Source organism: Drosophila obscura, unplaced genomic scaffold (assembly GCF_018151105.1).
Source record: "Drosophila obscura isolate BZ-5 IFL unplaced genomic scaffold, ASM1815110v1 contig_109, whole genome shotgun sequence".
Classification (NCBI taxonomy): domain Eukaryota; kingdom Metazoa; phylum Arthropoda; class Insecta; order Diptera; family Drosophilidae; genus Drosophila; species Drosophila obscura.
In genome coordinates, this window is record NW_024542690.1 from 296407 (window position 1) to 323540 (window position 27134).

General features: G+C 39.4%; 1 protein-coding gene across 4 annotated transcripts; it reads left to right on the forward strand.

Annotated features, from left to right (window-relative positions):
* Positions 1–15920: 15920 nt before the first annotated feature.
* Positions 15921–26755, forward strand: LOC111076502 (cholesterol 7-desaturase nvd). 4 transcript variants are annotated; one of them, XM_022370320.2, is made up of 7 exons: positions 15921–15944; positions 16263–16424; positions 22396–22789; positions 22847–23150; positions 25572–25683; positions 25737–25883; positions 25963–26755. In XM_022370320.2, exons 1-7 carry the CDS (start codon positions 15936–15938, stop codon positions 26119–26121), a joined length of 1287 nt encoding a protein of 428 aa, XP_022226012.2. In that variant the 5' UTR covers positions 15921–15935; the 3' UTR covers positions 26122–26755. The 4 variants fall into 4 exon arrangements, with proteins under 4 accessions (XP_022226012.2, XP_022226009.2, XP_022226013.2 ...); XM_022370317.2 differs by having other exon boundaries at positions 25737–25910; positions 25963–26753; XM_022370321.2 differs by having other exon boundaries at positions 25737–25902; positions 25963–25994.
* The last annotated feature ends 379 nt before the right edge of the window (positions 26756–27134 follow it).

The window sequence follows — 27134 nt, forward strand, 5'->3', positions numbered from 1 at the left end:
CTACAGCGCATAAGGACCTAGTAACTGAGGAACAGCATCCTCCACCAGATCCCATATCGTCTAAGTGAATCCACTGGGCTATAGACTCCTTTGCGGGTACAAAAGCACCTGGACTAGACGGTATATTTCCAGCCATGCGACAGGTGACCAAAGACGTGATCACGCCATGGCTCTCTGCAATATACTCAACTTGCCTGTGCACACGCTATATCCCTATCCAATAAAGGAATTCGAGGAATATCTTCCTTCCAAAGGCAGGAAAATGTAGCCATATGAGCCCAAAGGATTACAGACCGATAAGCCTCACCTCTTCTCTACTCAAAACACTAGAAAGGCTGCTGGATCTACACACTAGGAAGGATGTAGGAAGACTGATGTCAACCAACCAGCATGCCTACACCAAAGGGAAATCGGTAGAGACGGCACTGCATTCGCTAGTAGCCACCATACAGAGAGCCCTTCATAATAAAAAGTATGCTCTAGTAGTGTTCGTAGACATATCCAGAGCATTCAACAACGTAAATACGAAAGCGATAAGGGACCGCCTAGAAGCGACCAACAAGCATCCGCAATCAACCTCTGGACAAAGAACCTTCTAAGTTGTAGACGGGTGTAGACAGAGTGGGGCACCGCTTCCATGGTGAAAAGGGAGCATAGAGGCACACGCCAGGGTGGGGCTCTGTCGCCCCTCCTATGAAATCTGGTCTAATAAATAGATTCGAGGGGAAAGCCCCAAAAAAAACGGCTTATCCGGACGACATAAGCATAATTATTACGGGAGTATGTCCATCGATCCTCAGCTCTATAATGGAATCAACACTCAGGGAGATATGTGAGTGGGCAGATAAAGTAGGACTCAGTATCAACGCGGACAAGACGGACCTCATCCTCTTTACCAAGAGATACAAGGTGCCGGCATGGACCCCCCGAAAATCGACGGAACCAGGCTGACCCCAAAAACACATGTCAAATACCTTGGTATAGTACTGGACAGCAAGCTGGCATTGTCATAAGATTCTCAGCAGCACAATGGGGCCTATAACCTGCACTAATGCAATGGATCTACATTTCGGTAGTGCGACCGACTCTGCTGTCAGGAGTCTTAGTGTGGTGGCAGGCTACATAAAAGAAGAATTGCAAAAAGCCAATGGAGAGAACTCAGCGGCAGGCACTGCTCTGCATCACTGGGGCGCTGAGGTCAACCCCAACAAAAGCACTTGAAACAATAACACTACCCGACAAAATCGAACTATTTTTTTCCTCAAGGATCCAAACCGACTTTTTCTGATAGATATGGGGCTTTAAAATTGTTTAAAGAATTATGGTTTTTTTTCTATGGCAGAACCATTTTTTGAAGAATTTTTGAAGTCTGGTATTTTTTTTTAAGCTTTTTTCAGAGGTAGCGCTTGTTTTTTTCACAAAACTCTAGTATCTTACGTCTGGTTGTAAAGAACTTTGCTTTTTTGAAAAGATAATTAAAACTGCTAGAAGTTAAGCTTCTTTGTGATTTCAGCTTACCGTCTGGGAAATATAAAGAATTGAAATGCAAAAATGATGATTTTTGTGCGGTATTTTTTACGAAATTTTGACTTTAAAAGCTCAGGAAATTAAAATCTAGGAAGAGACTTTGCAGCTAAAATTTGTTAACTTAAAAATGAAAAGATTTAACAAAGATCCATGCGATAAAAATGAGGAAACAGGATGTTCCAGTAAAGGTATCAGATTGGACTATATTTAAGCAGTACTTTTGTTATGAAAATGAATATCGTTCAGGGTCAAAGATAAAACACGTCGATGTATTGAGTAGACTGCATTGTTTATTGTTCGAAGATTCAATAATACATCAAATAAAACAGGCTCAGCGTCAGGATGTATGGATAGCTGCAATTAGTAAAGAGACGGGTATGAAATTTTGCACAAAGATCAAGTTAAGGAATTGATTGTCTTCATCTATGTAAGGCGAAATCAAGAACATGTCGGCGCTAAACAACTGTATAGCTGTAGAGCTGACTAAGAAACTGTATATCCACATTTTAGTAGTTGTCGACACTTTTTCTAAATTTGTTTGTCTTCATCCAACAAGGAGTACAGGCGCTGAGGAGGGGAGTTGTTTGATAGGTTGCAGAAACAAGGTGAAGTGTTTGGAAACCCGAAGCGTGTGATTACAGATAGAGGTACTTCATTTACTACTAATATTTTTGAGGAATATTGTAATAGAAATTGTATTGTATTGTAATAGGAACATCATGAACCATACGGCAGTCGCAGCGAGCGTCTTAAATGACAAAGCCAGGGAGGATGCCTTAGAGGTATTCATCTCAGGCTTGAGAAGAGCCTTAAAAACTCCAGTTTTCTCGGAAAGGCCAAAAGACCTGCCGACCGCGCTGGCCCTGGCCCAATCAGCAGAATCCAGCGAAGACCGAAGACCAGGACCCCACCTCTTACAAGAGCCCTCATTATTTCAAAAGTCCGGGCACATCCAACGCCCAGCAAAGTGGCCCCAACCAACAAGCCAGAGCTCAGGGTCAAGCCCTTGAACCTGTGGTGGTGGACCCTTCTTCGTCCAATTTTAAACAAACTACGGAAATTGAAATTGTTATTTAATTTCACGAAAAGACAGAACGCGTCAGAACGCACCGCTGGGAATTGGCGGCAAAGAGTAGAGCATATTGCCACAGGTAGCGACCAAGCACAAAATGCATACAATGAGACTGCTGCTGAGGCAGTCGCAGAAATAGAAGCTGACGAGGAGGTCGGGTATGAAAGTGACGACATTCATTTTTTAGGGGAAAGTCCCTGCTGCCATTCCTATGGCGGAAAGTAGCAGGGGTTAACATTAAACTGTTAATTGACACCGGTTCGTCCAAAAACTATATCAAGCCACACGCATTGCTCCGGGGCGTTATCCCAGTCGAAGCACCTTTCTCGGTGCATTCGGTAAACGGGACAAATAAAATCACCGAAAAGTGTCTTCTGTCGATATTCGGTACTACAAACCCGTTCTTTTTACTTAAATCCCTGTCAACCTTCGATGGCATAATTTCTCGACCTGCTAACTCAGATACGGGCAACATTGTGTCTAAAAGATGGAACACTCAGGTTCGGAAACACGACTGAGGCCATCAGATTCCACAAGTGCACGGACGTCAACCATATTAGCGTAGTGGACGTCGATGCAGCTCCAGCTGTAAAAGAGATATTTATAAAGATGTTGAATAGAAGGAGTGCGGCATTTGCCGACCCTAACGGGAAACTACCTTACAACACTTCGGTCGTGACCACCATTCTCACGGTGGACAACGAACCCATATACTCCAAGCTATACCCTTACCCTATGGGGGTTGCAGATTTTGTGGAATCAGAGGTCAAGAACCTCTTAAGGGACAACATTATCCGCAAGTCGAAATCACCAATATAATAACCCCATATGGATGGTGGACAAAAAAGGCACTGACGAGGAGGGTAACAAGAAGAAACGTCTAGTAATGGACTTTCGGAAGCTAAACCAGAAGACAGTGGCTGGTAAATACCCCATGCCGAGCATCTCGATGATCTTAGCATTCCTGGGGTCAGCAAAATATTTCACGAAACTCGACTTAAAATCCGGTTACCACCAAATATCTTTGGCGGAGCGTGACCGAAAGAAAACTTCCTTTTCCGGGCATGGAGGGAAATACGAGTTTTGCCGACTGTCATTTGGTCTTCGAAATGCGGGAAGCATTTTCCAAAAGGCAATCGATGATGTTTTGCGCGAACAAATCTGCACTCCTATGTTTGCTACGTTTACGTTGATGACGTAATTATCGTTTCCAAGACCCTAGACGACCACGTGAAACATGTTGAATGGGTATTGAAAAACCTTTCCGAGGCTAATATGAGAGTAGCACAAGAAAAGTCACAGTTCTTTAAAGAAAGCGTCGGGTACCTCGGGTTTATTGTGACAAGCAATGGCACAAGAACAGACCCAGAGAAGGTAAATGATATCCAGCATTACGCTGAGCCGAACACAGTGTTTGCAGTTGCTTCATAAAAGATTTCGCCGCGTTGGCGAAACTCCTTTGAGACATCTTGAAGGGAGAAAATGGGTCTGTAAGTAAATATAGGTCTAAAAAAAACCTCGGTTCACCTTAATGAGGCCCAACGCCATGCGTTCCAGAAACTCAGGAACATCCTTGCATCAGAGGATGTTATGTTGATGTATCCTGACTTCAAAAAACACTTTGATTTAACCACGGACGCATCAGCCTATGGTACTGGTGCAGTCCTGTCTCAAAATGGGAAACCCATTACAATGATATCCCGAACTACGCTACTAACGAGCGTGAGTTGCTAGCCATTGTATGGGCCCTGGCCAAACTTCGGCAGTACCTCTATGGGGTAAGGGACATAAACATATTTACAGACCACCAGCCGCTGACATTCGCGGTGTCTGAAAATAATCCTAACGCTAAAATAAAGCGCTGGAAGGCTCGCATTGACGAGCTCGGGGCCAAGCAATTCTATAAACCCGGAAAAGAAAACTTCGGCGCAGACGCACTGTCTCGGCAGAACATTTGTGAGCTAGAAAGTAGCGCAGCACGGTCAGACGCAGCGACAATCCACAGTGAAGTCTCAACGACTTACACGATAGAAGCGTCTGACAAGCCAGTGAATTGCTTCAGGAACCAAATCATCCTAGAGGAGGCGCGCTTCCCTCTGAAACAGATTTTTGTTCTTTTTGGCGCCACGTAATACACTTTCCAGGCAAGGACTGATGACTGATTACTACTTCCCAAAAATGACGAAACTCGCAAGCGAGGTAGTCATGAATTGCACAAAATTTGTGAGCTAGAAAGTAGCGCAGCACGGTCAGACGCAGCGACAATCCACAGTGAAGTCTCAACGACTTACACGATAGAAGCGTCTGACAAGCCAGTGAATTGCTTCAGGAACCAAATCATCCTAGAGGAGGCGCGCTTCCCTCTGAAACAGATTTTTGTTCTTTTTGGCGCCACGTAATACACTTTCCAGGCAAGGACTGATGACTGCTTACTACTTCCCAAAAATGACGAAACTCGCAAGCGAGGTAGTCATGAATTGCAAAATTTGTTTTAAAGCAAAATACGATAGGCACCCAAAAAAACAGGAGTTAGGCCCAACGCCAGTCCCCTCGTTTACGGAAGAAATGCTTCATGTCGACATATTCTCGACAGATAAGAAATATTTTTTAACATGCGTGGAAAAATTCTCGAAATTTGCCATAGTACAGCCAATAGCTTTCCGCACTATAACGGACGTCAAGAGTCCACTCTTGCTTCTGTTGAACATTTTCCCCAACACCAAACAAATATATTGCGACAATGAACCGTCGCTAAGTTCAGAGACCATCAGGTCACTATTGCAAAACCCCTCCACAGTACATCGAATGGGAAAGTGGAAAGGTTCCATATTACTTTCGTCGAGATAGCTAGGTGCCTCAAAATGGCTAAAGGAATCACCGATACGATCGAACTCTTCCTTCGAGCAACCTCAGAATACAATAGATCAGTGCACTTCGTCACCAACAGAAAGCCCATTAACGTTCTGCATGCTGTAGCAGCGGAGACGAACAAGGACATTCAGAATAAAGTACAAAAGGCCCATTTTGTACAAAGCAATCGAGTCAACCAAACACGCCAGAACAGAATGTTCAGAGTAGGCGAGAAAGTTTTAGTTAAGACGCCTTGGGAACAAGGTGACACCACTATACGCGGAAGAAGCTGTGGAGACGGACTTGGGGACAACAGTCCTCATTAGAGGGAGGGTGGTCCATAAGGACAACCTTAAGTAATTACACCCGTTAGATTTAAGAACATAAATGGTGGTGGTCTTTGTCATTTGATTTTATTTTTATTCTTATATTTTATATTAATTTTTTATCAGCAGGTTTTTCTGGGTACTTCATCTCTTGACAATAGTTGTGGCCCGCGTCACTGACTATTCCCATTCCCACTCCATCCCCATTACAGATGGGACTGTACTAGCGTGGGAAGAGTTAGATTACATTAGACACATAGCCAACTTAACAGAATACAGCCGCAATGCCGACGAGACCTTAAGAATGACAGACCTCTTCCCAAGATCTCACATGAGACAACTGATGGAAGTTGACTCCAACCGTGTCAAAGATATGCTGGCCGATATTGGTATTCACCATAGGCTGGCGAGGAGCTTAGACTTCCTAGGGACTGCCCTCAAGGTAGTGGCCGGTACACCAGATGCCTCCGACCTGGAGAACATTAGGGTTACGGAAACGCAGCTGGTACAATCAAACAACAGACAGATAGTAATCAACACAAAGGTGCAGAGCCAGATAAACACTCTCACCGATACAGTCAATCAGATTCTCAGCATAGAAAAGAAAGAGCACATAAATTCAGCCCACTTGTACGAAACACTATTAGCCGGAAATAGAATTCTTATTACAGAGTTAGTGAGCCTGATGCTTACAATAACCTTGGCCAAAGCCAACTTGGTGAGCCCCTTCATTCTTGACCATGCTGACACAGAATCCATTCTCCACAATCTGTTCACAGGGGTTTCAATTTCAAATCTTTTAGAAGTATCTAGTATTAAGATTTTACAATCGAAAAATGTTATCCATTTTATTATAGGGTATCCTAGAGAAAATTTTTGTGTAAGAAGGTAATGCTATTCTCGGTTGAGCACAACGGCACCGTACTACAACTGACGGAGAACATCGTAGCCGAATGCGAAAGCCAGGTATGGGCCGTTACGTTCTGCGTCTCCACCACTACCACCACCCTCTGCAAGAAGGAATTGAGTGGTTCCTGTGCGCAGGGGCAACATTCTGGAGGCACTGCGCACTGCCGCTCTCAACCCAGCCACCTGGAACCCGTCATCTTAATGGACGACGGAATCGTGATCATCACCAACCGACCCGCCACGATCAGCTGCGACTCCGATACGCTGGTCAAACCTACCGGCACTCAACCTGTCGCATTCTCTGATTTCGCCACCATTAACGGCTCCCGCTTCCGGAATCGCGACAATGTTAAGCGGCGAGTGCCCGGCATCGCTTGGGTGCCCGCAATGAACATCACGGAGCACCACAACGTCTTGAGCCTGCCGTTCTTACACCAGCTCAGTGAGGCCAACCTCAAGGAGGTTGAGCGTACCACCATGAGCAAGGCGAATCCTATCCTCGCCTTCGGATTAAGAGTAGTCTTGTGAGGAGTCATCGACATTGTCGTCTACTACAGATCCCAACTCAAGAAGAGAAGGGATTTGGCCCAGGTCAGCACGATGTTAGAGAACTTGAGAGGGTCGAGGGCGACCACTTGAAGAGGGGGAGTAGTTAACATCGCCCACCAGCTATAGAGTATCGGCGCAATTCTTAGTCGTAAGAATGCTGACCCAGCGCTGGTATGGAAGGGGCAGTATCATGTTACAATGTTGCTTCGACATCCGCCCGAAAAACAGTGTCTGCGCGAGGCGCTGACACAGCAAAGTTTGGGACCGCTGCCCGAGCAGCGCTGCCCAAGCTGGGGGGCTTTATTCATAATTGAACGTTTTGTACTTTTAGATTTAGTCTGATTCTAAACCGAGCCATTCGTGCCGGTTATAAACATTCAACTTAATCCCATTCTTTTATTGCCGATGGCTGACGCCTCGGTGAACATTGGGGAGTAATATCTAAATAATTTATATTTTTTATACCCGTACTCAAAAAGAGTTAAGGGGTATATTGTATTTGTGGTAAAATTGGATGTGTGTAACGCAGAGAAGGAAACGTTTCCGACCCATAAGTATAAATATTCTTGATCAGCATCAATAGCCGAGTCGATAGAGCCATGTCTGTCTGTCCGTCTTGTTTGTCGCCAGGGTATAGTATATAGCCAGAGACAATACGAGCTAGGGCAACCAAATTTTGTTTCCAGACTCATGTGATATCACACTGCTACAAGTGAATTCCAAATTTTCGTTCCGCCCCCACAAAGGACGAAAATCTGTGTCAGGCACAATTTTAAAGAAACGATAGAATTGAAAACGCAGTATCGTAAAGAATGACCATATTTACCAGATTGCCGAATCTGAATCAGATCGGATCATTATTATAGCTAGAATGAAGAAATTAATGTTTAGTTGCTTCCCCTGCCTCCTGCAGTAAGAGACCCGCTACTCATTCTCTTTCTCGCTCGCACACTCTGCCTCGTTATGTACGCGAGCGCCCTCTAGCGGAGCAGATGTAGAATCTAAATGGTAGATGTATAATCTACATGTTAGATGTAGAATATACATATTAGACGTATATAGCAGATAGAAAATTATAAAATTCTAAAAAATCATAAGCTCAAAAATGTATGTAGATAGTTTGTTTGCTTAATGGCAATTTATTTATAAGTATGGATGTTGAACTTATTATATATATTTCTTAGCTCCAAGTACAATTTGTGGTACAGTTATGTTCTTGATTTTCGTACGATGCGTGGCTGAATTACGACTGACTGTCTCTGACTCTTGACTTCGACTGATCTCTTTCTTTGCTCTCGGCTCTCTCAGAGCCGAAGGCTGCCTATACAGACGACGCGACGAAACTACGGCCGCTTCGTGTCTCTCTCGGTCCTCCATAGCCTACAATCGGCTGTCCTGACGCCTCGGATGGGTCTAGCCAAGGCTTCATATACTCTGAAACTGTAGAAGTCTTATAGGGTCCCTCAGTATCTCCAATCTTCTCGACTTCGTACCTTCCATGATTCTTTACCTTGGTAACTTTATACGGCCCTAGGTACTTTCCTTTTAGTTTTAGCCCAGTACCATACTGAGTACGCTTTATAGCTATCAAGTCATTCTCCTTATACTGTCTATCTATCTTCCTGTTTGAGTCAAAACTCTTCTTATTCTCCTGCTGTATCCGTGCAATGTTCTCTAATACTTCCTCTCTAATCTTTTCACGCTCTTTATCAAACTCTTCTATTAGCGATTGTTCTAGTATTTGTTTTATGTTCGGATCAATAGGTATGCGCATGTCTAATCCAGTTAATATCTTAAACGGCGTTGTCTTGGTACTTCGTGGCTCAACACTGTTGATCATCTGCTGTACCTTTCCCAAGTGTTTGTACCAACTCCCAGAACTACCCTGACACAATTTCGACAACATAGGAATCACTATCTTGTGCATCCTTTCAACTTGCCCATTTCCTCTTGGAACTCCTGTGGCAATCATTAAATGCTGAATTTTCTGCCCCTCACAGTACTCACGGAACAAATTGGAAGTAAATGCTGCACCTCTATCCGTCACTATTCTGTTCGGATTACCAAAGTTAGTTGCCTGAACTTCTAAACACTTCACGACCTCTTCAACGCCTGTACTACGAGTACCATACAACCAAACAAACTTGGAAAAACCATCAACGACTACCAGTACATAATTATACTGCTTTTTGGTCATTTCCATCGGTCCAACGTGATCAAGTGAATAGTGGCCTGTCGCCCTTGTCTATCGGTTGCAAATAACCTTCACGTTTCCCTGACTTTTCATTAACGATGATACATTGAACACAATTATTTACTACCTGCGATACTTTATCCTTCAATTTTGGAATATAATACGACTTTTCGATTATATCCTGTGTCTTTTTGGCTGAAAAATGCCCTTGGTTATGAGCTATCGATATAATCTCTTTTTCCATTAGAGCTGGCACTACAATAAGCTCCCTGTCTGGATCCTTAAACAAAATCTGATTCTGAATATAATAATCCTCATATTCTTTGTCCTCAACAATACCTTTCACAGCCTTCACCCAATCATCGGTTAGCTGAGCTTCTTTGAGACGATGACTAATGCTTTCTTCCAACATAAAACAAGCTACACGACTTAACGCGTCAACGTGCCTCATCTTCGTGCCTGAGCGATGTTCAATAACATAATTGAAATCTTGCAGGTACATGGCCCAACGTGCTACTCTCAAAGGAACGTCTTTCTTTTTTATCGTCATTGTAAACGCATTACAGTCTGTGACGATTTTGAACTGTATACCCAAAACATATACACGCCATTTTACTAACGCTTCGATAATTGCCAGAACCTCGAGATCATACGAAGGATATTTTTCTTCACACGGCTTAGTCCTACGACTCATGTACAGAACAGGATGGAATTGGCCGTCTTCCAAACTCTTTTGCAATAACACGGCTCCGTATCCCCATTTTGAAGCATCAGTGTGGATTTCTGTCTCCAATTTCGGGTTGTACATTTCTAAAACAGGCCTACTAGTCAATGCTAACTTTAGTTGTTGAAACGCAACTTGATGGACCTCCTTAAATTCAAATTTAACATCCTTCCTCAACAGATCTGTCAACGGCTTTGCAATAGCAGCATAACTCTCAATAAACTTTCGGAAATAAGAAGTCAATCCTATGAAACGCTGCACTGCCTTCTTATCACCTGGCACTGGGAACTTTTCGACAGCCCACGTCTTCTCATCGCTTGGTCTTATCGTATTATTTTCTACTATATACCCTAGAAAATTAACCTTTTGTTGTAACAGCTGACACTTGCTCCAATTTATACGTAGCCCATTCAATTCAGCTACCTTCAAAACTTTTCTCAGCTTTAACAAACCCTCTTCTATGTCTTGACTCGAAATGATTACGTCATCCATATAGACTGCTGCTTCGTCATTCTTCACCAAATCTCTCAAAACTGCCATTATAAATCTGGTAAATACCGCTGGGGAGTTCGAAATTCCAAATGGTACATATAAAAATTCGAACTGGCCCTTTTGAGTCACAAAAGACGTATATTTTTGAGACTCCACTTCTACTGGTACATGGAAAAAACCATTCGTTAAATCCAATGTGGTGAAATACTTTGCACCCTGCAGCTTCTCCAACACTGTATCCATATGTGACATTGGAAAGTTATCGCGAATTATTTTCTCGTTAAGCTTTCTGTAGTCACAGCATAACCTTTTGCTGCCATTCTTTTTTCCTACCAACACTACTGGTGATGCGTACTCCGATGTACTTGGCTTTATAATCTTCTGAGCCAACCACTCTTCCACTTGCTTATCTACGATTTTTTGCTCACACATCGCTAAACGTCTTGGATGCTGAAAAACTGGAATCTCATCCGCTAATATGATTTTCATTTTGACAGGTGCATCAACATTCCTCTGAGGCTGGTACTCTTTGACCATACTCATAACTGATCTGGCATCTGACTCACTGAGATGCGATACGTCCACTGAGAACTCCTTCTCAACTTCATCAATACTTGACATGCAAATGCCTCCAAACTCATCAAACAATTCCTCACATGACGACGATTCTACATTATTTGGTTTCTGATCTTTTTCCTCAATAAAAACTCTACGAACAAACTTTGTTCCTGCCTTAGAAACTTGCATATCAACATGATCAAGAATAGTCCTTCCTAAAATGGCTTCAAAACCAATATCCTCGTCAGGTATGACATGAAATTCTACCTCCATTTCAATCTCATCCACTTTCACTGGTATCGAAAAGCTACCGAAAGTCACAACTTGACTATCTCCAATACCTGTTAAACATTTCTCGCGGCCGATCAGTTTAACATTTCCGAATTTCAAGAATACACCTCTACGAATTAAACAAAAATCTGCTCCCGTGTCAATTAAACCTTGGAATACAAATGTAGCATACTTTACATTCTTTAATTCCAAACCTGATGGAGTGAAAATACCTGTCGGCTTAGCAACGACTTCCTTATCTCGAATAATTTTCGTATTCATCCTCCTTTCTTGTCCGGTTTCGACCTTAACTTCACAATTAGCAGCACGGTGCCCTGGCTTACCACACTTAAAACAACAAAAATCATTTTTGGGACAGTCTTTCCTTAAATGCGATTTTTCCCCACACTTAAAGCATTTCTTGAAATTCTCTGCTATCGAATCTTTCGTCGAACTCTCAATTTTGATACCCTGCAACCAATTCTTGCTTACTGGCTTGGATCCGCCTCTTGATTTCTGGTATACGTCAATCTGAAATTTAAGCTCCTTTATGTTTCTAGCTTGGTACAGCATTGCCTTATTTGTCCTTGCGTCTGGGATACCATCCACAAAATATTCGATCAAGCTAGAATCATCTAGTTTAATTGGCTTGGCTATCTCCATTAACGCGTACAAAAACTCATGCAACGACTCTCCCTTTTTCTGCTGACGCTTCTGCAACATCCTATGTACTTCCACTGACGATAGTTTTACACTAAACTCTTCCAACAGAGCTGCCTTCAACGAACTCCAATCACGAATATCACGCAAACTACGAGAAAACGATTTTGCGGCACCAGCCAACAACTGCTTGGCATATATGAATATTTGTAATTGACTCCACTGAACAGTAGATGCGCATTCCTCCAATTCCTCTATCCATTGATTAATGTCGGGGTTATTAGAACCAGAAAATTGTGACACGCTACCTTCCACGTCTTTCAGCGTAAACCATGATCTATTCTCTAACTGTCGTGCACCTCGTTGGACTGCCACGGTATCGTCGATTGCTGTAACTACAGACTCATCATCTGAACCTTCATTTTCATCTTCCTCAACTTGGTAACCGAAATGAACTAACAGTCTATCTTGCAAATCGCGTTTCCGACCCGTCGTCTGTAACGCAAGCTCCCTCAACTTAACTCGCAAATCTGCGACTCTCAGTGTCATAATCTCTTCAACTTGCATCGTGACGATTTAAATACAATTTGATTAATATTAGCTTATATCTAAGAAATTTAGTTACATCAAACAATATAAATCAAACGATATAAATCAAACAATTAAGGTCTTAACGTTGGCCTGTTAACAATCTTCTATGTAAACACAGCTTCTGATTTCGCCTTTACAGCCTCTGTTAACGATCGCTTCTCTGTTAACACTCACCTCCCCTTACTAGGTCTTTACCCTTGTTTCGCTCGTAGAACTTTCCAGACTCCAAATACGACGCACACACACTACCACATCCAGATCTCGCTTGACTGTCGATGTTGCTTTGGTCGTCCTCTCTTTGTTGCCTTGCTTCTGCTCACGAATACAAGCGCGCTCGGATGGTCGTCTCTTCGCCGCTTGCCTTGCTTCGCTGTTCGTTGTTCGTCGTTGCTTATGCTCACGAATACAAGCGCGCTCGGATGGTCGTCTCTTTGCCGCTTGCCTTTCGTAGCTCACGCCTCTCCTAGCGCTCAACCCGTCTTTGTCCTCCCCTCGTCGCTTGTCCCTCCGTTGGAACGAACCCTCAGATTGCTCTGTGCCGCTTGTCTCCCTGTAGCTCTAGCGTCCTCTTCCGTTTCTCGTCGCTTTGTCGCTTCTGCTTTCGTTGGAACGAACGCGCTCAGATTGTCGTCTCTGTGCCGCTTGTCTCCCTGTAGCTCTAGCGTCCTTTGCTGTCTCACGTCGCTTTGTCGCTTCTGCTCTCGTTGGAACGAACGCGCTCAGATTGTCGTCTCTGTGCCGCTTGTCTCCCTGTAGCTCTAGCGTCCTCTGCCGTTTCTCGTCGCTTTGTCGCTTCTCGTGCCCTTGAACATCTGCATACACTCTTGCGTTTTTCTTTCCGACAATTGTGGTGTTGTCTCTCTCGCACTTGTACGCCAGACTCCGCTTCAATTTCGCACAGCGACCGATTTCCAGTGCACACAGTCTCGTGTTCGCCAAATTGCTCCAAAAACACACACAAACCACAGATTTAGATGTAGTCTTGGGCTTATATCTCGGACGAGCCCCCAATTTGTAGATAGTTTGTTTGCTTAATGGCAATTTATTTATAAGTATGGATGTTGAACTTATTATATATATTTCTTAGCTCCAAGTACAATTTGTGGTACAGTTATGTTCTTAACTTATGTGTGTGATTTTCGTACGATGCGTGGCTGAATTACGACTGACTGTCTCTGACTCTCGACTTCGACTGATCTCCTTCTTTGCTCTCGGCTCTCTCAGAGCCGAAGGCTGCCTATACAGACGACGCGACGAAACTACGGCCACTTCGGGTCTCTCTCGGTCCTCCATAACCATAACATAACTCCATAACATGTATATACTGACTGAGTACGGGTATAAGTAGAGTCGCGTCCCCAGAACCGACTCACACGTTCCTTTTCGTTTTTTCTGTTATTACGGTATTTTATTTATTGAATCTTTTAATACATTTATTTAATTAATTACACTTAATTAGTTAGAGTATGGCCCTAGCTAAGTATTATTTCTTCGCCGGAGTCGTGTATGGCTAGTGTACCTTGGCAATTTCATCTTTAACTGATCCTACATTAAAGTCTTTATGGATATTTTCATTCCGTATGTACCATGTTGCCCCAGTGTTAGTTCTTAGTATCTTCGATTGAGCTCTCTGGATAATTTCTAAATTACTAACGCAAGCATTTCCCCATAGCTCGGAGCCGTATGTCCAGATGGTTTTGAGAACTGCATTGTACAAAAGTAATTTGTACTATTATTATTATTTATTTATTATTATGCTAACCAAGCTTTGCGCAGAAGATCCAAAAAGCCTGGTATAAGCATGTTGGTAGGGGAACAATCGCTTATAAACTCTACTCTTCAGAGAAGTAATAAGATATTTCCATTTAAGATTTTTTAAAGTTTTAATATGGGGACAAATTCTGACAGTGACTTAAGATTTTTTAAAGTTTTAATATGGGGACAAATTCTGACAGTGACTTAAAAAAAGATTAAAGAAGAAGAGCTGCAGAAGGAAAAAGATACAAAATGAAAATTGCAAGTCATTCAACAAGTGCTGGAAGCCAGAATGAGAATGTCAATGATATGGTAGCTATCAAGGGTACACAATTTGGGGTCGCATTGAAGTTGAAGGGAAAATTCGTAGGTCCTTATATTGTGACGCGTACAATACTCTACACAAATACTACAAATAAAGATTGTAACTAATGGATTCGAAGGCCTAATTTACGGAGCTTATGGAGCGGATTAATACTCTCTTTTAGGGGACTCACCAAAAAGTTCTATATATATAGGACATTTAGTTCCACAGGGCATGCTTGTGTGAGGCGTCTGGAAATTTCCCTCATCAGAATCTAATTCGCACAAATATATTTAAACAGTTTTTTACTGTGCAAAAATGATTCTGTCATTTCTAAAATATTGAATCTCTCCTTTAGTCCCCTTTGAAGCTGTACTTACCTCGTCCAAGTTGATGTCGAATTTTATCTAACATTTAAATGCATACAAAACTTCATTCAACACGCAGTGTATGAAAAGAAACACGAAATGGAAACTTGTTGGAATCCATTCCCTGTTACTCCTTCAAAGCAGTTGCCATTACAGTTCCCCCCCGCCCCATTTTTTTTTTAATACATTACGAAGATCGTCGATTTTCTCGACGTAGATACTGCCGAATAGTCATATTAGAAGATACAATTTTGTTGGTCGTCTAGGGTATATTGAATTCGCCATGTCAAAGTTAGCTTCCTCTCTGGATTTTGTTACATCTTGTATGTGTACCTTCTTTTTGTAGAGCACACGGGTATATCGTGATCGTGGAAAGTGTATAACGACCAAAAATAAGGGTTTTCCAGACCATAAAGTATGTATTCTCTATCTATTAAAATATATGTACATCCAGATCAATGCAGACATGAATTTCTAAATTATAAATTAGTCATCGCTTTGCGCATCTAAAATTCAATCAGTTTGTACCCAAAAAAAAAGAGTATACAAAAAAAAAATAAATCTGCATATTGGGTATGCTATGGTCAGAATAATCGACTACCGCGTACTATTTGTATTGTGTTTACTGAATTGCATCCGCATACATATATGTATTTTTGTGTATGTATTAGTATGCATACGTTTTCCTGTAGTTTATACTTCAATTTGTGTTATACAGGCACTTTGATTTATCAAGTATCACCACAGCTGAATTTTAATGAGGACCGGTAACCCAGAAGAACCGGAATGATACTCGTATTGTGAAGACGACTTGTATTTTTTTGTTTTTATATGTGCCGTGCCTTCTTTCAAGATATACTTCCATAAATGTTTTGAATTAGAGTTGCAAATAAAGACTGAAATTTATTCAAAATACAGATACCAAAAATTTCAGTGGTATAAAAGTAGGAGGCTCCAATAGTTTTCTTAAGCTTGAGCATCAACACGCAGGATTTAATCGCCATTACTACACTAAATATAAATTCTAGAAATAATTCAAACTTGCGTTTAATAGTTGTTGTATAATTTCTTCAGCTGTTTTTGCATAATGTGAATAGTATTTTATATTTTTAGAAAACAATGGACCAGATATCAGTATATTCTATGTTTTTGAAAACACATATAACATATCTTGTGAGATGCTTGGACCCAAAAAGTATACTATATGTGTGCATAGTTGTTTTAGTAACTCTATGGTTTTACTGGCTGTTTTTTGTACCTTTTGTGTGGAAGAAGGTATGTATATGTATTTTTAAATAATTATAAAATCGTGCATGCTAAGGCAAAACAATTCGAAAAGTTGTAATGGAGGCAGATTTGCTGCAACACTACAAAAAAATACTACAACACCCGCTAAAAATATATTACTATATTACTGATTATAACACTAGTCGACAAAATCCAATTATTTTTTTCTCAAGGATCCAAACCAACTTTTTTTAATAGATATGGGACTTTAAATTTGTTTAAAGAATTATGTTTTTTTTTCTATGTCAGAAATTTTTTTTGTGGAAATTTTGAATTCTGTTATTTTTTTGTATAGTTTTTTTCAGAGGTACAACCCTTTTTCGTTTGCTTTGTTCCCAATTGACAGTTGGGCCCGAACCTTCGAAAAGGTATTTTTTGTTAATTTTTTTAATTTTTTAGGTTTTGTTAATGAATTTTAACTCCAAAGTCTCTCCAAAGATTTTAATGAGCGATACCTTAAACGACGCCTAATTAATGCACCTATACACAAAAAAATAGAGAACACAGAATATTTTTTTTTGAATTTTCCCGAGTTTTTAAAGTCAAAATTTCGTAAAAAATACCACACAAAAATCATTATTTTTGCATTTCAATGCTTTATATTTCCCAGACGGTAAGCTAAAATCACAAAGTGTTTGTAGCTGTTTTAATTTTCTTTTCAAAATAGCAAAGTTCTTAACAACCAGACGTGCGATATTGGAGTTACGTGAAAAAAAGAAGCGCTACCTCTGAAAAAAGCTTTAAAAAAAATACCAGATTAAAAAAATTCTTAAAAAAAAAAGGGAAACAAAATTATTATCAAACCCTTTCTCAGCCCTAAGTCTTTAAGAAAAAGTTGGTTTTGTTCGTTGAGGAAAACTCGTGTCGAGTAGTGTAATCAGTCTCTTAATAAAAAACGTCTGGGAACGTTGTCGTGATATTCATTCAGTATTTAACCTATATTTTTTTTATTACTATTATTATTTTATACGTAAGCGCTGAAATTGGAGTAGAAGTCGATAACGGCTGTATGCTTGCATTTCTCTATCTCTGCCGTTTGTTACGCTGTTCGGAAAGGATTGATTTGTTGGTTAATGCATTGAGACGGGGATCTTCAAGTGCAATCTGTCCACTACCTGTGCTCGTTTAGTTAGCGTATTTTTGTGTTTTAATTTCATATTTATAGTCAATCGCTCTTTTTCATTTCTTCCATGCATTCGTATTCACAGCTTTGTTGTTGTTGACGTTTGCTCGATGCACTCTCTCTGAGCCGCTCTCTACTCGGTTCTATCTCCGTTCTTACCGTTTCTTCATACATACTTGCACTGACGCTCTCTGTTCGTCGCCTCTCCGTGCCTGCCTAAAGCTTTGTGTTTATCTCGTTTCTCTGTGCTTAAGCTTTGATTACTTGTTGTTGTTTTTGCGATCTTTATTATTGTTTGTGCGTTTATCTGAGTGTTCAAGCGTGTGAGACAGCTTTACCATAAACACCGACTTGATTGCTACCTTTTCCCCATCTATTTTTATTTTTCTCTCGGTCTACACTCTTATAACGAGTACTTGCTGGGCCAAAAAGTGCCGCTCGGTAGCCGTAAAGCAAATATTCACCTACGGCTGGCTGTGTGACAACATGGCACATACGGTATGCGCTGACCTCGGCCAAATTGGTGGCGACAAACTCATAATGAATTCGCGGCCGTCAACTCTGGATTCCGCCTGTTACAGGAAAAGTTTCTATCTATGGAGAAAAACTCAGGAAAAGTCGAAAAAAAATTATATTCTGTGTCTGAATTTTAACTCCAAAGTCTCTCCAAAGATTTTAATGAGCGATACCTTAAACGACGCCTAATTAATGCACCTATACACAAAAAAATAGAGAACACAGAATATTTTTTTTTGAATTTTCCCGAGTTTTTAAAGTCAAAATTTCGTAAAAAATACCGCACAAAAATCATCATTTTTGCATTTCAATGCTTTATATTTCCCAGACGGTAAGCTGTAATCACAAAGTGTTTGGGCTTAACTTCTAGCTGTTTTAATTATCTTTTCAAAATAGCAAAGTTCTTTACAACCATACGTAAGATACTAGAGCTATGTGAAAAAAACAAGCGCTACCTCTGAAAAAAGCATAAAAAAAAAATACCAGTTTTCAAAAATTATTCAAAAAAAAGTTCTGCCATAGAAAAAAAAAAAATTATCATCAAACCATTTCTAAGCCCCAAATCTTTAAGAAAAAGTTCGTTTTGTTCCTTGAGGAAAAATCGTGTTGACTAGTGTTACCGTGGGATCTCCAATTTATCTGCCATTCCCAAACTCTTCGAAAAAATAATTACTTCCCAGCTCCAACACTTTTGTTGTTCCTTATTCTTTGAATCGCAGCATAGATTTGTAAAACATCGGTCTATTTCGTCCAACCTCCTGGAATTCTCCACTTTCGTGCATGAGGGTTTCGCTAAGCAGTCGCAAACTGACGTAGTCTATACTGACTTTAGTAAAGCCTTTGATTCAGTGAATCATAATCTGCTTATTCATAAATTATCTCTCCTAGGGTTTCCGCCTAAACTTCTTTTCTGGTTTAATGCATACCTTTGTAGACGATCTCACCGTGTCTGTTTTAATAACTCTCTTTCTAAGCCTGTTTCTGTATCGGCGGGGGTACCTCCAGGTAGGCATCTTGGCCCTCTGTTGTTTAATTTGTTCATCAATGATCTTCCCCAAGTCTTAACTCATTCCCGAGTACTTATGTATGCGGACGATGTGAAGTTATGTTTCTCCTATAGCGACCCCATGTCCCCGTTATGTCTCCAATCTGATCTTGACGCCCTCAACAACTGATGCTTAATAAACTTTCTTCCCCTTAACATTTCCAAATGTAACATCATGACATTCCATCGCAGCAAGCCTTACCTCTTTGACTATAATATCCATAACTGTTCCTTAAACCGCCTTTACAAAAGTACTGACTTGGGAATTTTCTTTGTACCTAATCTGTGTTATAGCTCACACATATCCGCTATTTCGAATAAAGCCAGAGGCGTCCTGGGCTTTATCAATAGATGGTTTAAGGAGTTCACCGACCCCTATACCACTAAACTTTTATATGTATCCCTTGTCCCTTTTACTTGAATACGGTTCTGCGTTTGGTCACCGCCTTATCAAAAATATCAGGATATGATTGAGTCCGTTCAAAAACAGTTTATCCTTTTTGCACTTCGTGGCCTTAATTGGGACCCCTCTAGACATCTTCCTTCATATGAGAGTAGGCTCCGGCTCCTCGATATCCGCTCTCTTGAAAGCCGTAGGATTTGCCATGGAGTGCTTTTTCTTCACAAACTTCTTGCTGGTGAGGTTGATTCCACTGCCCTCAGTAGCCTTATTCTTAATTCTTCTTATTCTTATCTTAACTTAATAGGCTATAGGCTATTTCCTGACCACAACTTGCTGTGAGCTGGACCATAGCGGCTATTTTGCCAATAAATTGGTCCTATTGGGTCAGGATAATATCCATAGTCTGATAACACTAGTCAACACGATTTTTCCTCAAGGAACAAAACGAACTTTTTCTTAAAGATTTGGGGCTTAGAAATGGTTTGATGATATTTTTTTTTTTTCTATGGCAGAACTTTTTTTTAAAGAATTTTTGAAAACTGGTATTTTTTTTTAAAGCTTTTTTCAGAGGTAACGCTTGTTTTTCACATAACTCTAGTATCTTACGTCTGGTTGTAAAGAACTTTGCTATTTTGAAAAGATAATTGCGCAGCTCGAAGTTGATGTCAAACACTTTGTGATTTCAGCTTACCGTCTGGGAAATATAAAGCATTGAAATGCAAAAATGATGATTTTTCGTGGGGTATTTTTTACAAATTTTAACTTTAAAAACTAAGGAAAAGTCGAAAAAAAAATTATATCTTGATTTATTTTTTTTTTGTGTATAGGTGCGTTAATTTGGCGTCGTTTAAGGTATCGCTCATTAAAATCTATGGAGAGACTTTGGAGCTAAAATTCGGTAACAAAACCTAAAATATGGAAAAAATGCACAAAAAATACCTTTTTGAAGGCGGCGGGCCCAACTGCCAATTGGGAACAAAGCAAACGAACAAGGGTTGTACATTTGGTACCTGATCGCGTTCCTTTGTTTCCCAATGGGCAGTTGGGCCCGCAACCTTCCAAAAGGTATTTTTTGTTCATTTTTTCCATATTTTAGGTTTGGTTACCGATTTTAGCTCCAAAGTCTCTCCATAGATTTTAATGAGCGATACCTTAAACGACGCCAAATTAACGCACCTATACACAAAAAAATAGAGAACACAGAATATTTTTTTTTGAATTTTCCCGAGTTTTTAAAGTCAAAATTTCGTAAAAAATACCGCACAAAAATCATCATTTTAGCATTTCAATGCTTTATATTTCCCAGACGGTAAGCTGAACTCACAAAGTATTTGGGCCTAACTTCTAGCTGTTTTAATTATCTTTTCAAAATAGCAAAGTTCTTTACAACCAGACGTAAGATACTAGAGTTATGTGAAAAAAACAAGCGTTACCTCTGAAAAAAGCTTTAAAAAAAAATACCAGTTTTCAAAAATTCTTCAAAAAAAAGTTCTGCCATAGAAAAAAAACCATAATTCTTTAAAAAATTTTAAATCCCCATATCTATCAGAAAAAGTCGGTTTGGATCCTTGAGGAAAAAAAAAGTTCGATTTTGTCGAGTAGTGTAATCCATGTTTTTGTCCTTTTCATATTACGTTATAATTTGTTAGTTTAACTGCTCATAGTTGAACCTTATAAAATAAATACAAATACAAATAAAGTATATGGCCGCTTCGATGTTGCCATATTTATCTGTAGAGGAATACATTTTATAAGTTAACTAAATCACAAGATTGCATAAAAAAACTGGGTTAAACAGTGTCCGACAGGCAGGCTGCGGTTTTCACATTTGAAAAAGCTTTCCAATTTTCGTTTTCGCAAAACTCAAAAATTTTCCGCTGTTAATTCGATAACATTTTCCACGCTTAAATAAAAAAAATACTTTTTATACAACAAAACAAATCTTAATGTATAAGAAACAAAAATGGAGCACTCATTAATGCATTGACACAATTACCAGGTCAATTTAGTTTGTGCCCTTTATATAAATAATTTTATTTACCCCAACCTTAAATTTAGCATTAAAATAATAATTACAAAATTTTATTTTTTATTTTTGCTTTAAATTTGCTTGAATAACTAAAAAGAAAAAGTAAGTGACAACCGGAGCAACTTACAACGCCGTCACTAATTTATTAATAGCTTTGAGCACGGTCTTCCTATATTCACTTGAATAAACATAAAGCTTAGATCATATTTAACAATCGCAAAGGAGATGTTTTGCAACAAATGTTTCAAGTTCTACGAGACCATTAGATAGCTATCCTTAATTTGTGCTGCACAAAATCAGAGGGAAATGGATCTCATTCATTTCCGATATCAATTATTCGTATCTATTTTTGCGCCACCGAGGATATTCGACAGAGGCTTTGCTTTATTATTCAATAATGGCAGCTGCCGCTTAGGTACTGGGTCCAGAAAAAGGGCAACTAAGGGCAGATAGCTTTATAAGTGGCAAGAGGTGAAAAGGCGTTTTTAGCAGGCAATGCCATTGAAACAAAGTTCCAAGTTCCAAGTATATATCACAATGTTCCTAGGGCGGTCTAATGGGCCATGTTTCTCCAGAAACTTTGCAGCCGTCTTAATCTAAGGTATGTATTGTGAATGAAATAACACCGAATAAAATTGCTAAATGTGTGCTGCGTTGATACAAATTGGTCGCAATCTATAAATATACTTTATATACCTTTAACGATATTTTACGATATATTTTGTGGGAGTACATTATGAGTACATTATGAGTACAATTGTGAGATATCATTGCCTTAAATTAGAACAACAGTTACGGTGAAAATGTTCATCAAAATTCACTTATATATTGTTTTTGTTTTAGTATTTGGACGATGTAAGTTACTCCAAAGTGTCGACAACAGAAGATTTCTGTCGTAATGATCATAAGCGCGATGCAATAAACCGCATACGAAAAGCAAAAAAAAACAGTTCAAGTGAAATGCCGCCACCATTTCCGAACGGTTGGTATGGTATTCTAGAATCATCGAAACTCCGACCCGGTGAAGCAAAATTTATAGCTTGTTTGGGAGAGAAGCTTGTCGTCTATCGCACACAAAAGCATAAAGTCTTTATTTTGGATGCATATTGTCCCCATTTAGGAGCCAACTTAGGCATTGGTGGACGAGTTGTTGGTGATAACATTGAGTGCCCATTTCACCAATGGAGTTTTCGGGGCAAAGACGGGGGCTGCAATAACATTCCATACAGCACTTCGAGTAAGTATATAATTTATTTAATGCGAGGGTGCATATGATTGAATTTAAGCATTACAGTTCCTCGAGGTACCAATGTTAAAAAATGGATATCCCAGGAAGCTAATGATTTTATATTTATTTGGTACCATGCTGAGTCTACGGATCCTTGGGAGCTTCGTGTACCTATGCAAGCTCAGACGAAAAATGTCGTTTACCATGGACGAAATGAATTTTACATAAATTGTCATATTCAGGAGATACCAGAAAACGGCGCTGATATGGCGCACTTCAGCGCTATTCACAACGAAAGCTTTCTTGCTGGTAGCTTGGCACCCAGTATTAGTGTTCTGGGCCAACTTGGATGTCATAAATGGAATGCAAGGTAACTTGATCATATTTTTAGAGATATTGTTGGATCATGGTGGCGGTACCAGCAGGAGAATTAATATCGAGTTGGTTACAAAATTTCCATGGCTCCATCCGCCTTTACAAAGGACGAAAATCTTTGGCATCAATAATTTTGAAGATACGAGAAAACGAAAAACGCAGAATCGTATAGAATGGTTATATCTGCCAGATTGACAGATCGGATCATTAATATAGTCAGAATGAAGAAATTAATTTGCATCACCTTTCACCGATGCAGCGCTACTCATTCTCTCTCTCGCTCACATACACTCTGCCCCTGTAGTGTGCGACCTCTGGCGGAGAAGTGATGTATCTTTAGATGACAGATGTAACCAAATACATATGTAAACATGTAAACAAATATAAAATATTTTAATATTCGAAATAAAATATAAGCTTATATGCAATCATTAGGAGCGAAGATACAAATTTACGAAAGTAGACCCGTTGATATATGTACATAGCTTAATAGCTAAGGGACCAGCTATCAGATGGCTAGGAATATTAAAATGACTAAGAATGATTCTATTTAAGGGGACAAAGATTCTCGCTTCTGTGTGCAATCCAGATACATAATATGTATTACATATAACCATTTTTCTAATACCCTTTGTAAGGGCTTAGAAATAGAAGACTTTTTCTGCGACAGAGTTAGTTAGTAAAGTTTTTAAAAACAAATTAGAGGATCGTTTTTTAACACTACTCGACAAAATCGAACTTTTTTTTTCCTCAAGGATCCAAATTAAATTTTTTTAAAGAATTATGGTATTTTTTCTATGGCAGAACTTTTTTTTGAAGAATTTTTGAAGTCTGGTATTTTTTTTTAAGCTTTTTTCAGAGGTAGCGCTTGCTTTTTTCACATAACTCTAGTATCTTGGGTCTGGTTGTAAATAACTTTGCTATTTGGAAAAGATAATTAAAACAGCTAAAAGTTAAGCCCAAACACTTTGTGATTTCAGCTTACCATCTGGGAAATATAAAGCATTGAAATGCAAAAATGATGATTTTTGAGCGGTATTTTTTACGAAATTTTTACTTTAAAAACTCGGGAAAAGTCGAAAAAAAAATATCCAGTATCCTCTATTTTTTTGTGTATAGGTGCCATAAATTGGCGTCGTTTAAGGTATCGCTCATTAAAATCTATGGAGAGACTTTGGAGCTAAAATTCGTTAACCAAACCTAAACGAGAAGGAACGTGTGAGTCGCTTCTGGGGACGCGACTCTACTTATACCCGTACTCAGTCAGTATATACATTTTAGAGCTTATGATTTTTAAGAATTTTAGAAAAAAAAAATTTTACATTTTACATTTTTTTGCTACATATGATATCTACATCTACAAATACAATGTATATTATACATCTAACATGTAGATTGTACATGTTCCAATTAGATTCTACATCTCCTCCGCTAGGGGTTGCTCGCGCACTGAACGCGGCAGAATGTGCGAGCGAGAAGGAAAATGAGATGCGTTGTCGTGGGCGGGAGGGGGAGGGGAAGCAACTGAAAATTAATTTCTTCATTCTGGCTATAATTATGATCCGATCTAGTTCATATTTGGCAATCTGGTAGATATGGGCATTCTCTACGATACTGCGTTTTTAGTTTTATCGTATCTTTAAAATTGTGCCTGCCACAGATTTTCGTCCTTTGTGGAGGCGGAAGGGGGCGGCGCGAAATTCTGAAATACACTTGTAGCAGTGTGATATCACATAAGTCTGGAAACCAAATTTGGTTTCGCTAGCTCTTATAGTCTCTGAGATCCAGGCGCTCATCGAGACGGACAGACGGACAGACGGACGGGCGGACGGACGGACGGACAGACAGACATGGCTATAACGACTCGGCTATTGATGCTGATCAAGAATATATATACTTTATGGGGTCGGAAAATTTTCCTTCTCTGCGTTACACACATCCACTTTTACCACAAATCTAATATACCCCTTAACTCTTTTTTGAGTACGGGTACGGGTTCCTTTTGGAAGGTTGCGGGCCCACCAGCCAATTGTGAATTGGGATCGCGATCAGGTACCAAATGTACAACCCTTTTTCGTTTGCTTTGTTCCCAATTGGCAGTTGGGCCCGCAACCTTCAAAAGGTATTTTTTGTTAAATTTTTTTAAAGTTTTTGCAAAGTTCTTTACAACCAGACGTAAGATACTAGGGTTATGTGAAAAAAACAATCGCTACCTCTGAAAAAAACTTAAAAAAAACAATACCAGTTTTCAAAAATTATTTAAAAAAAGTTCTGCCATAGAAAAAAAAAAAAAATAACATCAAACCATTTCTAAGCCCCAAATCTTTAAGAAAAAGTTCGTTTTGTTCTTTGAGGAAAAATCGTGTTGACTAATGTCATTATATCCATTATATCATATCCTGTTCTTTTTTTTTAGTTGGTTTCCAGCATCAGGAAAAGGGAAGCATATTGCAGAAATAGCTCTCACTCATTCCTTGAAACTAATTGGAAAGGTTTATTGTTTTCAGATGAATGTCTCCGGGAAACAGGTTACTATCTTATTAAAAGTATTGAGGAATTTAATACATATATATGATTTTAGATCGGACCGTCCTTCGTTTACCTAAGAATGAATTCATCCACTTTTGGACAAATCCAAGTTTTGCAAACTATAACACCAATTGAGCCTTTGCTTCAAAAAGTGATCCATCGATTTTATGGACCGCGTTGGCTAGGTCCCCTTTTAAAAGTATTTATTTATGGAGAAAGTATAATGGTAACTATTGTAGATTTAAATTATTTTTTTTAACACATTATTAATATTTTAGTTTGAACGAGATATCAATATGTGGAATCATAAAGTTTTTCGGCGAAATCCGATACTGGCTAAAGAAGACACTTCTATTAAGCAATTTCGAATATGGTATTCACAATTCTATACATCCAATAGCAAAAAATTCTCAGAAGTGACCAACGTAGGTTGGTGAACTGAACGCGAAAGGTCAATATAAAAATCCAAACAGTAAAAAACCATATTTAGACTTTTAAGAAGAAAATAAATGACAAGTTCTCTATAGTGCAGTTCGGTGCTTTCTGTGTGTTTTTGAATACAAATTCTGAGTAAACATGTTCGTACATATGTATATGTATGTACATATACTATGATGAGAATTAATGAAGGTCAGCAGCGGATGAATAAACTTAGCATAGAAATATTAATTTGCATAACATGCAAACATAACTTGTGACGCCCAGCCCGGCCCAGCGCCAAGCGTCACAATAACAACAGCATTCCGTAGTATTATTATTTCATTCCATTTAAACATTTACTTAGACATAAGAGAAACAACCTGAAGATTAATTTAATTAAAAAAGAAAAAAAACAAACAAAAACAACAAACAACATGACTTTTAAAATAGCGATCAACCAGGAACGGCCACACACAAAATATTTAAATCTACGCGCCAACAATGTGACCAGCGATCAGAACCAAACGGCCACACTCCTGCACGCTGCGAGTAGCCACGTGCGGCCCTGACGACCCTGAAGGAGGACATCAAGGACGATCCAGTTAACCATTCGAGCCATATATAAACTCTGTACGCTTAAGCTAAATAAACATAAAAACCTACTTTTGCCACCTTACCCGTGTCGCCTTCTTCTTGAACCTAGAGCCTTTCTTTCAGCTACCACATCCAGAGATCAAACAAATTTCTGTGAACCCCTGCGCGGCGAGCATACCCCGGCCAAAGCGCCGTCACAAATTATGCAAAAGCAAAAAAAAACTCTTGCATCAAACACACTTTTTTGATAATCTTATTTTTCAGTGTTTAGCTTGTATTTCGACATAACTTGAATAAGTTACACCTCCGGCTTTCGCAAATATTTGCTATGTTTTCTTCCCAAATTAAATAAAATTTTTTGAAATTTAAATATTTTAGTTAAAAATGCCATTGTTTTGGCAATCGCATTAAATGATAAAACGAAATCATTAAATAA

Excerpts from the sequence above, each read along its gene's own strand:
- LOC111076502 (XM_022370317.2), top strand. Across the intron at positions 16,425-22,395 it reads TACCTTTTGTGTGGAAGAAG|TATTTGGACGATGTAAGTTA; the intron begins GTATGTATATGT and ends TTTTTGTTTTAG. Across the intron at positions 25,684-25,736 it reads TGAATGTCTCCGGGAAACAG|ATCGGACCGTCCTTCGTTTA; the intron begins GTTACTATCTTA and ends ATATGATTTTAG.